We start from the raw sequence: 12,123 nt of genomic DNA, 5'->3' as shown, positions 1-12,123 counted from the left end.
TTACAGCTCTGTTGTCTATCAGTTTCTTATACAAGTTAAGTTTTTGAATAGAGTTTGTTTCCAAATAAACTGAAAATGTCCTACTGACCTTCATTTCTATTTTGATTATATTGTTAACTTCTTAATAAACCTCAAACAAACATGTTTACATTTATTTGTCCTCACATTCTTTACTGTAGTTCCCTCCTGCCTCATTATGTAGCCTTTGTTTGCTAGCTGTCAATCAATCCTTCTCGCATACGGCCCCTCAACAAAAACAAAAAGTGTCTTACAATTTCTAAATCAATATATTGTTTTATGTGAATGAGTAGGCAGGATGATTTTAACATCATTTTAAAGAAAAAAACTGTAGACTACTAGATTCTGTTTAGAAAAGGCTTGTTAAAACATGTTTAGTATGGGTTTTGTGGACTTATATCAGTGACTTAAAAATTTAGCTTTTTTAAAAACCACGCATAAACATTATTCTCTCAAAAATTCAAACATGTACATACATGTTGCTCATATAATATTTTAGCCCAGTTTGTGCTGAACGCAGTGTTATGAGACACTTGCCATTAATATGTTTAAAGCAACTGAAAAAAGACCAAATGTAAGAGCATGTCAGAACCTCTGACAGTGTCCCAAAATGGTCGGACCCCAGAGGGTTAAGCTGGGAGCATCATGCAAAAAATTAATTCACACATGCACATAGTAAAAAAAATGTAGTCTGAATTTATGAAAGCTTTTAATGGTGCCAGTACTTATTGAAATAAATCAAACAGTTGCATTTTCAATATTTTATTATTGTTCTAGATCAGTGATCACCAGCCCTGTTCATGGAGATCTACTTTTTGCAGAGTTCACCTTAGGCTTGCCGCGATAGTCGGTGAAACGCTGATTACCGGTGCTTCAGCGTCTCACCGGTTAGATCACTTGCCCATCGGGACACCGTCTTTCATCGTCGTTTTTGATATACTGAATTTGTCTGCTGCCTGAATTCAGCTGAACGCGCGTCACGTCACAGAGCAGCAGGTGTCAGATTTCATTTATTTCTGTCAGAGTTTGCGAGGTGAGCTGACTGACCAGACAATAGCAGAAGCCGCGTGCTTACTCATTTTTGTAATAATATACATATATGATGTTTAATATAAGCGAGATCATTTTGTTGTTGTGTTTTTCATCAAGAAAAATAATAAACCCATCATTCAAGCAGCGCTTTATGGAGAAGTAGCCGGTTGCTCTGCTTGGGACTGGCGGGTTCTGTGAGAATTACCTGCGCACATTGACTCAAGCACTTAATTACCAGCTGTTGAACTCGCATTGCACGCAAATTCATACGCAATTTAACGCAGCGTACGCAAGCACTGCATTTAAACAGTTGCGTAATTCAAAAGTGAAAGTAAAATGTGCACGTCTGCATGCACATTTATAAGCCCCTCCCACCCGGTGATACCCGGATCACCGGGTTTGTGACGCGCTAATTAACCGGTGGGAAAATTCTGTCACCGCGGCAACGCTAGTTCACCTCCAACCCCAATCAAACACTCCTGAACCTGCTAAACAAGCTTTTCATGGCTACCTAAAAATTTAAGGCAGGTGTGCTGAAGCAGGGTTGGATCTAAAGTATACAGGAGGGTAGATCTTCAGGAAGAGGGGTGGTGAGCACTGTTCTAGATGTAACTACGTTACTTTTTCTCAGTAATGTTTATGTTTTTCCCATCAAATGTTGTTTTGTATTTTGTTCAGGCTTAAACAGGATGATATAACATTTAGGTGCAAATATGCAGAAAAGTAAACCATAGCTTGATGATAAAATAGCAAATATCTCCACAGCCACAGTAAATTTTCCTGGAGAGCTGACATAGGATGGGATAAATGTGATCCATACAGCACAGAATATGAGCATACTGAATGTGATGAATTTAGCTTCATTGAAGTTATCAGGCAGCGTCCGAGCCAGAAAAGCTAAAATGAAGCACAAGAGAGCCAGAAGACCAATATAACCCAACACAGCAGAGAAACCTATAGTAGAACCCAGACTGCATTCAAGAATGATCGTCTCATCATAATATTTCATATTTTGATAGGGGAAAGGAGGAGCTATTGTTAGCCAAAGCACACAGATAAGAACTTGTATAAGTGTAAAGGCAAAAACACTGAGTCTCTGTTGTGCAGGCCCAAACCATTTCATGACATTACTTCCTGGAAGTGTGGCCTTGAATGCCATTAACACCACTATAGTTTTCCCCAGAACACAAGAGATACAGAGCACAAAAGTGATCCCAAATGCTGTGTGACGCAACATACAGGACCACTCAGTGGGGCGACCAATAAAAGTAAGTGAACAGAGAAAACACAGAATCAATGATAAGAGCAAAAGGAAGCTCAGTTCTGAGTTGTTGGCTTTTACAATAGGAGTGTCCTTCTTACTGTAAAACAGGATTGCCACCAGAACAGTTATTACTACTCCAAAAATAGAGAAAAAGACTAACACTATACCCATAACTTCTGTGAATGACAGAAACTCTATAGCCTTTAACACACATTCAGTGTTCTCAGTATTAGACCAGTATTCCCCTGGACACTGCTGGCAGTTATTTGAATCTGGAAGAAAAGATTGTGATCACTATAGAGTTAGAGACAAAAAGAAATTGATTCCACTTGTAAACTTTATTAAAAAGAAATATCATCCTAAACAGTAGAAAGAGAATGTCTTTGCTACATGTGTAACAATGATTCCTTGAGAAAGGGAACAAGATGCTGCATTATGAAATAAAACATTGGGATCACTATAGCAGTGTGTGCTCCTGTGAAATCTTCCAAGTACAACCATTGTGTCACGTTTGGCAGATTTTTCCAATCGTGGAAAAACTGCACTAAGGGAATCCATCTTTCACACACCTCTAGACTTTGGGTGATTTCAATGCCCTGAAACAACTGAACAGCAGGAGACTTTAAAACAGATTTACTAGTGTTTTCAGTTAGAGACACAGACAGCAGGATTAGCATATTGATTCCCTGAAGGCTATTCAGGAGAGCAGATGTTTTATGTTCACGAACAGGGGCATCATCCAAAACCCAATGTGAACATCAGGGCTTATTGTCGATGGCCTTGCGAGCAATAATGACAGCCCTTAGATCTGTCTTATCTGCTTTTGGTGTGGCCTGTGGTTGGTACTTTGACCCCTGGGCTGTTTTTCTGTTACCCATACGAGGAGCCTAGTGGAAGGTTGCGAGTACACCCACAGATGTCTCTTTGACAGTCCTGAGAAAAAGATCTGCCTCTGGCAGCAGCCAGGGTCTACCACCTTGCTATTAACATATTCACCAAGATAATTGGCCTTGTATGCTTGCAAAAACCCATTGTGTGCAATCATACACCAGCATGACCCACTGCCATATAAGCTTTGCACACCATATTAGATGTACGATGGCAAGGAACTATGGGCAGTGTCTGAGGTTTTAGAGATGATGCAGACTCTGAAGATAAAAAATGAGCTGAGTTTCCTCTTCCTTTGGCATCATCTCATAACCACATCTGTATGGCTATGAATATTACAAAAACAATATGATGATTGATTCAGTTTCTAGAATAAAACAGTGTTTTCCATGACCTAGACACTTCAATGTGCAAGTATGGGAAGAATGGAAACCCTCAACATTGAAGCTGCACCCGTTTCTTTAAAAAAAATCACAACTTAAATTACTTTGAGTTATTGTTGTTCTGTTGGCCAGTCTAAATTAAACTTTGTACAACATCTTAAAGCCCTTATGCCCAGGGAAATAGCGGATAATTAACTTGAATCCCCTAGGTAATGTTAAGAATATCTAATTCCTCAATAACTAAGTCATTCCATAGACTGGTTGAGAGTGGGGCTTGATCTGCAAGGCACGCAAACATTGTCTGACTCATTAAACAATAACACACCGGCAACCGGTCAGGGGCGAAGACATGCAGGCTCCTAAATTCCTCCTGATGATAACAGAGATTTGCCAGTCCTTTCAACTGAAGTTGCCGCAGAGCCTTGGAAGACGGGGGTCTCGAACTGTGAGACAAGTGATCATTGTCTGACTTGTCAAACAATGATGTACAGGCAACTGTTTGAGACCATAGAAGCCAACATGGGGCTCTCGAATCCCTTCTGGAGGCAACGGAGACAGAAGGATGAGAAAAGCCATCTCAAGTCCCTCTACTAACTCCATTTGCCAGCAACCAAAGATGCTGCACCAACTTTGCAAACACGGCTCTCGAACCACGAGACAAGCCAACATTACCCGCAAGCAACTCCCGTGAGAGCTGCACGAACATGCTCTGCCCCCAAACAAACTGTCTTTTTCTTTATTTTATTTTTGAGACAGTTTTCACACAGATTGCTTTGCTGAAATGGCAGAACCTGTCATCATCACTCTGAGCCTTTATAAGGACTTGGAGTAGTTCAGCTCCCTTGTTCAGTCTGGGCATTTTTCTATGAGTTGACCATTTTAAGGTCTCAATCGCAAAATCCTTTCAGTGCACTGGAACAATCCATCAAAATTCCCACAATGCACACAAAAACCAGCCCCTATGTTCCCTTACCATAAATCACATGACTTTTTCTGAAGCTCCCCAACCGAAATCGTGCAAGCCAACTCAATAGCTCAATGAGATTTTATAATATAAGATATAAACATATATATATATATATATATATATATATATATAGAAATGGACCACAATCTACTTAATATTTAAATTTTATATTCCTCCAAATTTATTAACGGATATGTAACAAAATAGTAAAAGTGTTTTTTATAATATACTTTAACAGATGTTTAAAAATTACATGAATTATCACAACACGCTTAAGCAGTCACGTCACAGGAAAATAACTGAACAGTGTCCCAATGTGGAGTGAGCTAGGGTCCTTAGCAGTGCCCTAACCTGTGTAGACGATATACCGATTCACAAGCTTGTGAGCTTGGAAGATGATTGAGACACAAACAAAGATTTCACATGATCACACGCTGCTGGCGTGTTTCCAATGTGTCATTTCATGATGCACTGTAGAGTGCCCTAGAAAATGAAAACACAAAGGGAGCAACTAAGAAGTTTTCCTTAGATCTGTTAGATGAGCAGAAGTTTACCTGTCTCATTACTGATTTCTCCATCTGCACATGGAATACAGTCATAACAGCAGATAGGTCTTCCTTTTTGTGTAGCCTTTCTAGTGCCTGGAGGACAACTCTCACTGCATACAGACATTGGCTTCTACATAAAAACATAGATAATATCTGTAAATTCAGCTTTTCATATACATATACATATTTATATATCAGTAATTTTTTTAAGAACAGATTATTGCATTTTTTAAGCTTAATAATTATAATGTAAATTAAACTGTTAACTAAAAGAAAATGTAGTATTGTAAATACACAGACACACACACACACACACACACACACACACACACACACACACACACACACACACACACACACACACACACACACACACACACACACAAAAACAAGAACTGATACATGTTTTATTGTTGCCAATAGTTTATAATATTTATATAATTATTGTAAGTGCATGATATGCCAATGAATTAGATAAAATAAAGATAATTCAATGCATATATTCACTCTAAAAACAAACGGTGCTATATAGCACCAAAAGTGGTTCTTTGCTCGTAATCATAGAAGAACCGTTATTAGTGCCATAGCACCGGTGAAGCACCAGTGAAGCACCTGTGTAGAACCATATAGTGCTATGTAGAACCATATGTGGTGCTATATGCCCCCTATTTGGTTCTACACAGGTGCTTTACAGGTGCTTCACCGGTGCTATATGGCACTGAAAACGGTTCTTCTATGATTACGAGCAAAGAACCACTTTTGGTGCTATATAGCACCGTTTGTTTTTAGAGTGTTGATACAATTTCCTATAAAGCTCCAAAATACCTGTGATTAAGATATTGTAACAACACTACATTATTATTTCTGCAGACTAAAATAAAAAAATTGAATTTCAAAAAATAGATTTAGAATTCTATATTGCCTGATTCATATTCAGATTTTTTAAATAAAAATATCAATATAATATAATGTCAAATATCATGAAGTATTTTTGCTTGTTACAGACAAATTCCCTGTCTATCCCTGTTTTCTGAATGATTTAAAGGTTTTCAGATATTTTTTCGACAAATCTCATAATGTCATTTTCTTTACATCCAATAGAAAAGTGCTCTTTTTGTCATTATATTAAGTTTCCCCAGTTTAAACAAGCCCTATCAGAAAAACAGGTAATTTACCTCCCGCTGTCCTCCAGCCCAGATTATGTTTTCAGTGTTTAGTACAAAGCGCTGGTCAGGGGGCAGTGAGGCATCGTAGTAACCCACTGGTTTAAACTGAAATGATCCATCTGAGACCTGCTGCCAGTTCTCAACTTCATACTGGGCCACTACACCACCAGTGCTGTCAAACCACACCTGATCTCCAAATTTTACACTGAAATTTACCCTTTTTAGAGCCTCAACCACCTAATGAAAAGATTTGCAACATGATTATTGAAGCAGTTGAACATAAAGTCAGTGTTCGAATTGAAGGGGGTCTGGGGGGGTCCCGGACCTCCTATAAGCCTTAAGGGACCCCCCATAAAGCACAAAAACATAAATTAGGGGGGTCCCCTGGTTTTTATTCAAATTAAAATACTACATGAATTTAAAATCCTCATTTTGCGTGTCACAAAGCGATACTGTCCATTATTTGTCCCAATTTCGCAATAAAATAATTCAAATGACTTCTGTCCGAAATAAAGACACTCGCAAGTGCACCTCATGCTGTTTTCTGGAGGAATTGACAGACGAGTTAATGTCTCTATCTGCGTGTGGAGTATTTTTTACCTCAGTTGCGGTAAGAATCTTTAGTAATCTTTAGGTTTAAGGGTTTTTTAAAAAATCTTCTCAAACAATTATTTCATAACAGTGGCAAAGCTATCCACTCAGACTGATGGCTGGTCAACCCAGTCACACAAAATATTTTATTAGGAAAGCAGAAGAAATCACGCTTAAATGATAATAAATGATAGTCTCTTTAATACTTAGCCTATCGCTCAACTACGCATCTTTCAGAAATAAATAATTATTTGTAGAAAGTATCTTTTGCATGTGTTTTTTTAAACCTTGGAAAAATGTAACATGCAGGGCCGAAGTGGGACTCATTTTCAGCCCTGGAGTTTCATGTCTTAGACCGGCCCACTTTAGTTAACCACTGACTATATTAAAATAATATAATTAAATCCTCAGTGCACTATTCTTTGCAGCCTTGCAATTAATATATTTTCCAAAAATATAGTTTCCAATTCAATGCAAATAGTCTAAAAACAGTTATGATTTTGCCATAATCGTGCAGCCCTACCATAAGGTATTTTAATATTATTCAATTATACTTAATCAAAAACTGCTGAAAAGGATCAAATATTTTCCCCTATATTTTTTCCCCTAGCGTTTGCATGAAATAGATGAAGAATAACTATTAATAGATTAATCATTGTTACATATATAACTTACCGGTAGATTTTTACCTTTTTTTTTACATTTACATTTACCTTTTATCAAGGTATCAAGTTGCGCTCAAGTTTATTTTAAATCTAAACGTGCAGCAAGTGCACTCAAATAGACGCGTCTAAAACAAAACTCGTGTTCACAGGCGACCGCTTTGAAAAGCAGAAGGCGGCGGCGCGTCATGCGTTGTCCATGCGTTTTAAATGAATATGGACCCTAATTATGATTATGAACGCAAGAATTACTTCGTGGTCGGAAGTTGGGGCACAATCAACTTGGTCATAAAGCGGTGGGGACGTATACCACCCGCAAATTACGCGAATGGGGCTGCTGTGAGTGCTGGGGACAGCAACCTTCAACCTGGTGGCATGATGACTATCTTTAAAATTATGTATCTTTAAAAAGATTAATTATATGTAATTTATACAGTGAAGAAGACAGTGTTATTATTCATTTGATTCTATTTATGTACCTAAATACTACTGTTAGATCTTGCTTTATTTGTAACTTTGTTCTTTTCTATTTTTATATGCTCATAATTTCCAGTTTTGCTGATCCGAAAATTATTCAATCTATGACTCAAAAAACGCAATGTAATCATCCATTTAACCACTACTATATAGTAAAATTATGTAATTTAAGAATGAGTCCACCCTATTTCACCCCTATTCTGTTTTAAATTTCTGCCCTTGCCAGTGTTTCACACTAATTTGAGGGGTAAACTTTTTTTAGAGTTTGAGTTAAGGGTAATTTGGGGTTTCTTTGATTAAAACCAGGATCAGATGATTGTTGATCAAGGACGATCACATCTTACGTTGTGAAATCACAGCGACCCTATAATGAGGGGGGTGGAGCTTGGCCGGGGGGTGGGGCTTAGCTAGGGGACCTCCCATAAACTTTGACATAATTCGAACACTGCATAAAGTCAAACTAAAACAGGGATGACTTTATCCAATATTCTCTTTATTTTTCTTGTTTACCTGTTGTGGTTGTATTGTCAGGCCCTTTTCACATCCTTCTTGTCCTGTGCACTTCAGCAGACTGTGTAGTGCATAAGCCACAGCATATACTGCTTTGTAGACATTACTTGAATATCTATGTTCAGACACATCTTCATTGTAGGTTTTCAGTTCAAGTAGATCCTGAAATCTGCTGCAATTTAATTCAAATTGATCTCTAGGTGAGCATGGAAAATCAGTTTCCCAGAATGATTTTGTAGCATAATCTCCAAACCCTTGAACATTGATTTTTCGTATTGCAAAGTTCAGTGACCCTCTCATCACATGAAAAGTGTTTGGATTGATGTTATTATTTACAGTTATCCATCCAAATACTCCAATCATTTGGAGGCCTGTAATGTTTTGAATACTTAGTTGCTCAATTAGTAATCCCATATCAAGAAATGAAACAAATGCGACAATTACTTTTGCTGTGCCATCTTTCATAGTTTGTACTACTTTCTGGAGCTTTTCCGACTCTGTTCTGTAAAATTTCACAGAGTACTCTACAGAAATCCCCTCCTCCTGTGCTGTATTCAAAAATGTGGCTATTCCATAGTTTCCATAATCATTGTCACTGTTCACAGCTCCAACCCAAGTCCAGCCAAAGTGCTTGACCAAAAGTGCAAGTGCTCTGCTTCGGTGATAATCACTAGCAATAGTCCTGAAGAAAGAAGGGTAATCTCTCCTATTACTGAGGCACTCACACGATGCTGAGTGACTTATCTGATAAAAAAACAGTCAATAAGAAGTCAGTTGTCAGTCTTTAGCAATTTAATTAACTTTTACTCTAATTGCCTCTTACCACTGGAATTTTAAACGGTCCTGTGGTTCTAGACAAAATAATTGTTGTGGCAGACTCTGTTTCTCCTATAATAGCATGTATAGGAGACTCTCCAATGCATTTTTCCCTTGCTGCAATGTCCTGGACATTCATCACTGCCATAATTGCACTCATAGAAGACAGTCTTGAACCACAGCTATCATAGATATTGTAGCCAATAGAAACATTTGGAAGTAAATACAGATTTTTGTTAATCTCCTCAATTGCAAATATCATGATTTGAGCCAGACGAAAATCTCTTAGATTCACACTGTAAAAAACATTCAAACAGAAGACTAAAAACATGAGCATTAATTACATTAGTATTTTAGGGTAACACTTTACAATAAGGTTGTATTAGTTAACATTACTACATGCATTAACTAACATCAGATAAGAGCAACATACATTTCAGCATTTGTTAATCTTTGTTAATGTTAGTTAATGCCAATAGAGTTGTTCATGTTAGTTCATTGTGCGTTACTTTTTAAATGTTTTAGTAAATGCTGAAATTAACATGACTTAAGATGAATAAATGCTGTAGAACTATTGTTATTGTCATGTAACTGACATAAACAAATACAACCTTACTGTAAAGTGTTTCCGTTTATAGCATAGTTCTTAATGTAGCAAACCTAGAGCATGATAGAGGCTGAGGTTTCTGTGTGAATTTAAATGAAGGTAATGTTTCTTTGCTGTGGATTGGAAAAATTGCTCCAATATTAAATTCTCCATCCTTAGAAAACACTGGGTATGTAGGGTCTCCCATCATTCGGCAAATAGTGTTTTCTGCCTTTGCAGATAGAAGATGATGAAAAAGCAGGTGCGTGTATAGAAAAAAGAACATCCCGAAGACTAAGCTCACCTACGCTTAAATGTGACTGACCCAGTAATGTCTCCATTTTTATAGACAGTTAATATACATGAACAAAATGTAGCCAGTGATCTCATAGGGCAGGGCTTTTCAACTGGCTACCTGTGGGCCAAATACGACCCTCTAATTATCTTTATCTGGCCCGCTTGTTTGATTTAAAATCAGCGTGGTTACTTTTACCTTTTTGGCCTGTACATGACAAATGATAAAAAAATTATGAAAAAACATGGAAAGAGAGTCAGAAATGGGCTGCGTGGGGCACCAAGCATCTGCAAGTGGGTAATTATCAGATCCAAATTGAGCTTTAGATGCATAAAAATAAACTTGTGCGACTATCACCGAAGTGATTTTTCAGTGCGTTCTAAATCAAAACACTGTGTGCGAGGTGAAAATTATTAATCCTTTTTTGGTTTAACTTTATCAGTAACACTTGAATCCTTTAAAACAATTGTTTACTGATAAGTAAATTATTAAGTATAAATACATTTGTAGATTGAAGGTTCTTGGGCTGAAATGAGCTTCTCTGCCATGTTGACAGATTTGCAAATAAACTGCCAGTACGGGGTTTACTCCAGCAGTGGCATCTGGATGTAGTGTACAATGGAAAGGCAGTTCAGTTCAGTCTATATGTCTATAAAATATTAAAAGAAAAAACATGAAATGTAATTTTAGTCATTAGTAGAAGACTGACTATATGTTGTGAATACTTGAAATGAAGCAATTTATGAAAGTTAAACAGTTATAAACAGAAGTTTAAGAGCTCTACGTGTGTTGATTATTTACACTTGCACATTGTTATGTTCAAAGTAATTTTTTTATAATTTTTTCTCTTGCAATGATAAACTGCAATTGTTTTTAAAATATAAAAAAAGAAAATTAGTTTTTAGTAATTGAAAGGCAAAATACTGGAAACAAAATGTGTTTTTAAAATATGACCTATAACAAAAAGTAACAAAAATAACATAATTTATAACATATATAATAATTCTATGTTAAAATATAATAAAATGTGCAATATGCAGCTAAACGAAATTAGACAGGTGCATACTTTTGGGCACCCTAACAGAAAAATCACATCCGGGAAGCCTCTGGACCCCAAGCGACAATGGTTTAAAAATATGGAAAAAATTGAATAGTTACCGTCCAGAAGCGACATGATCCTGCCGATCGTCGGATACGTTGACGTCGCATATTGTGACTGTGACGGCATTACCTTCCGGGATGCCCTTTCGGCTATATCCGACACTGAGGGATTAGCATGAAAGCAACAGAGTTATCATTTCGTCTATATAGTGACGCAAAGAGGCACCCTTCGCATCTTCATACTGACCCTAAAGGCGTTTAAAAATGCTTCAGATTTTGACGCCTTGGGGAGTGAGAATGTGTTGTGATATTGAGTGGAATCCATGCGACCCTCGACTTTAACAAGATTTCCAGTACTGGCACTGGCCACATTAGCCTGGCTCCGCCCTCCTACGTGCTTCCGCTTAATTTTCATTTCGCTGCAGTAGTACGTCTGGGTCTGCTCTGTAGAGTTTCGATTTCTCCTGCAAAAATCTGCAGGACCAATCAGCGAACAGATGGGGGTGGCTAAGAACGATGACGTTGAGGTTGTGCGTCAGTTTGAGTTGTAGTTCAGTAATGGCAGCAGAGAAAGACGTGAGAAAAGCTAATCGGTCCGCTGTTGCAAAACTGCCCAATATACAGAAGTTAAAGCCGGAGCAAGAACCAGGTTTGCTAAGTTTTGTTTGTCTGATTATTCTGACTTGTTGTTTCCGGACGGTTTCGGTGCATGATATACATCACGACCACACGTTAGCGATTGGCTTTGGCAGATCCTGAGTGACTCTGGGCAGATCCAATAGTTTTAAACTTCAACAGAGGACCCTCCTTAACGGAAGT

General features: G+C 37.7%; 1 protein-coding gene across 2 annotated transcripts; it reads right to left on the bottom strand.

Moving 5' to 3' along the window:
* Positions 1–1,687: 1,687 nt before the first annotated feature.
* Positions 1,688–10,449, bottom strand: LOC135773990 (extracellular calcium-sensing receptor-like). Of its 2 annotated transcripts, XM_073815674.1 has the most exons (7): positions 10,402–10,449; positions 9,983–10,140; positions 9,330–9,618; positions 8,507–9,250; positions 6,276–6,503; positions 5,107–5,230; positions 1,688–2,586 (listed from the first exon to the last, which is right to left on the bottom strand). In XM_073815674.1, the coding sequence occupies exons 1-7, from the start codon at positions 10,447–10,449 to the stop codon at positions 1,688–1,690; spliced, it is 2,490 nt and encodes an 829-aa protein (XP_073671775.1). The 2 variants fall into 2 exon arrangements, with proteins under 2 accessions (XP_073671775.1, XP_073671774.1); XM_073815673.1 differs by lacking the exon at positions 10,402–10,449 and having other exon boundaries at positions 9,983–10,230.
* Between the last annotated feature and the right edge of the window lie 1,674 nt (positions 10,450–12,123).

The sequence above is a fragment of the Paramisgurnus dabryanus genome, chromosome 9 (assembly GCF_030506205.2).
Source record: "Paramisgurnus dabryanus chromosome 9, PD_genome_1.1, whole genome shotgun sequence".
In the NCBI taxonomy this organism is placed as follows: Eukaryota; Metazoa; Chordata; class Actinopteri; order Cypriniformes; family Cobitidae; genus Paramisgurnus; species Paramisgurnus dabryanus.
Note: the sequence above shows the minus strand (reverse complement) of the source record. Positions and strands in the feature narration are given on the sequence as shown.

Bases quoted from the DNA above. Each gene is read 5' to 3' on its own strand.
- LOC135773990 (XM_073815673.1), bottom strand. From the start codon at position 10,194: ATGTTCTTTTTTCTATACACGCACCTGCTTTTTCATCATCTTCTATCT. The intron at 9,619-9,982 runs GTTTGCTACATT...TGTTTTTTACAG, and splicing joins CAGCCTCTATCATGCTCTAG to TGTGAATCTAAGAGATTTTC. The intron at 9,251-9,329 runs GTAAGAGGCAAT...TTTTTTTATCAG, and splicing joins GACCGTTTAAAATTCCAGTG to ATAAGTCACTCAGCATCGTG.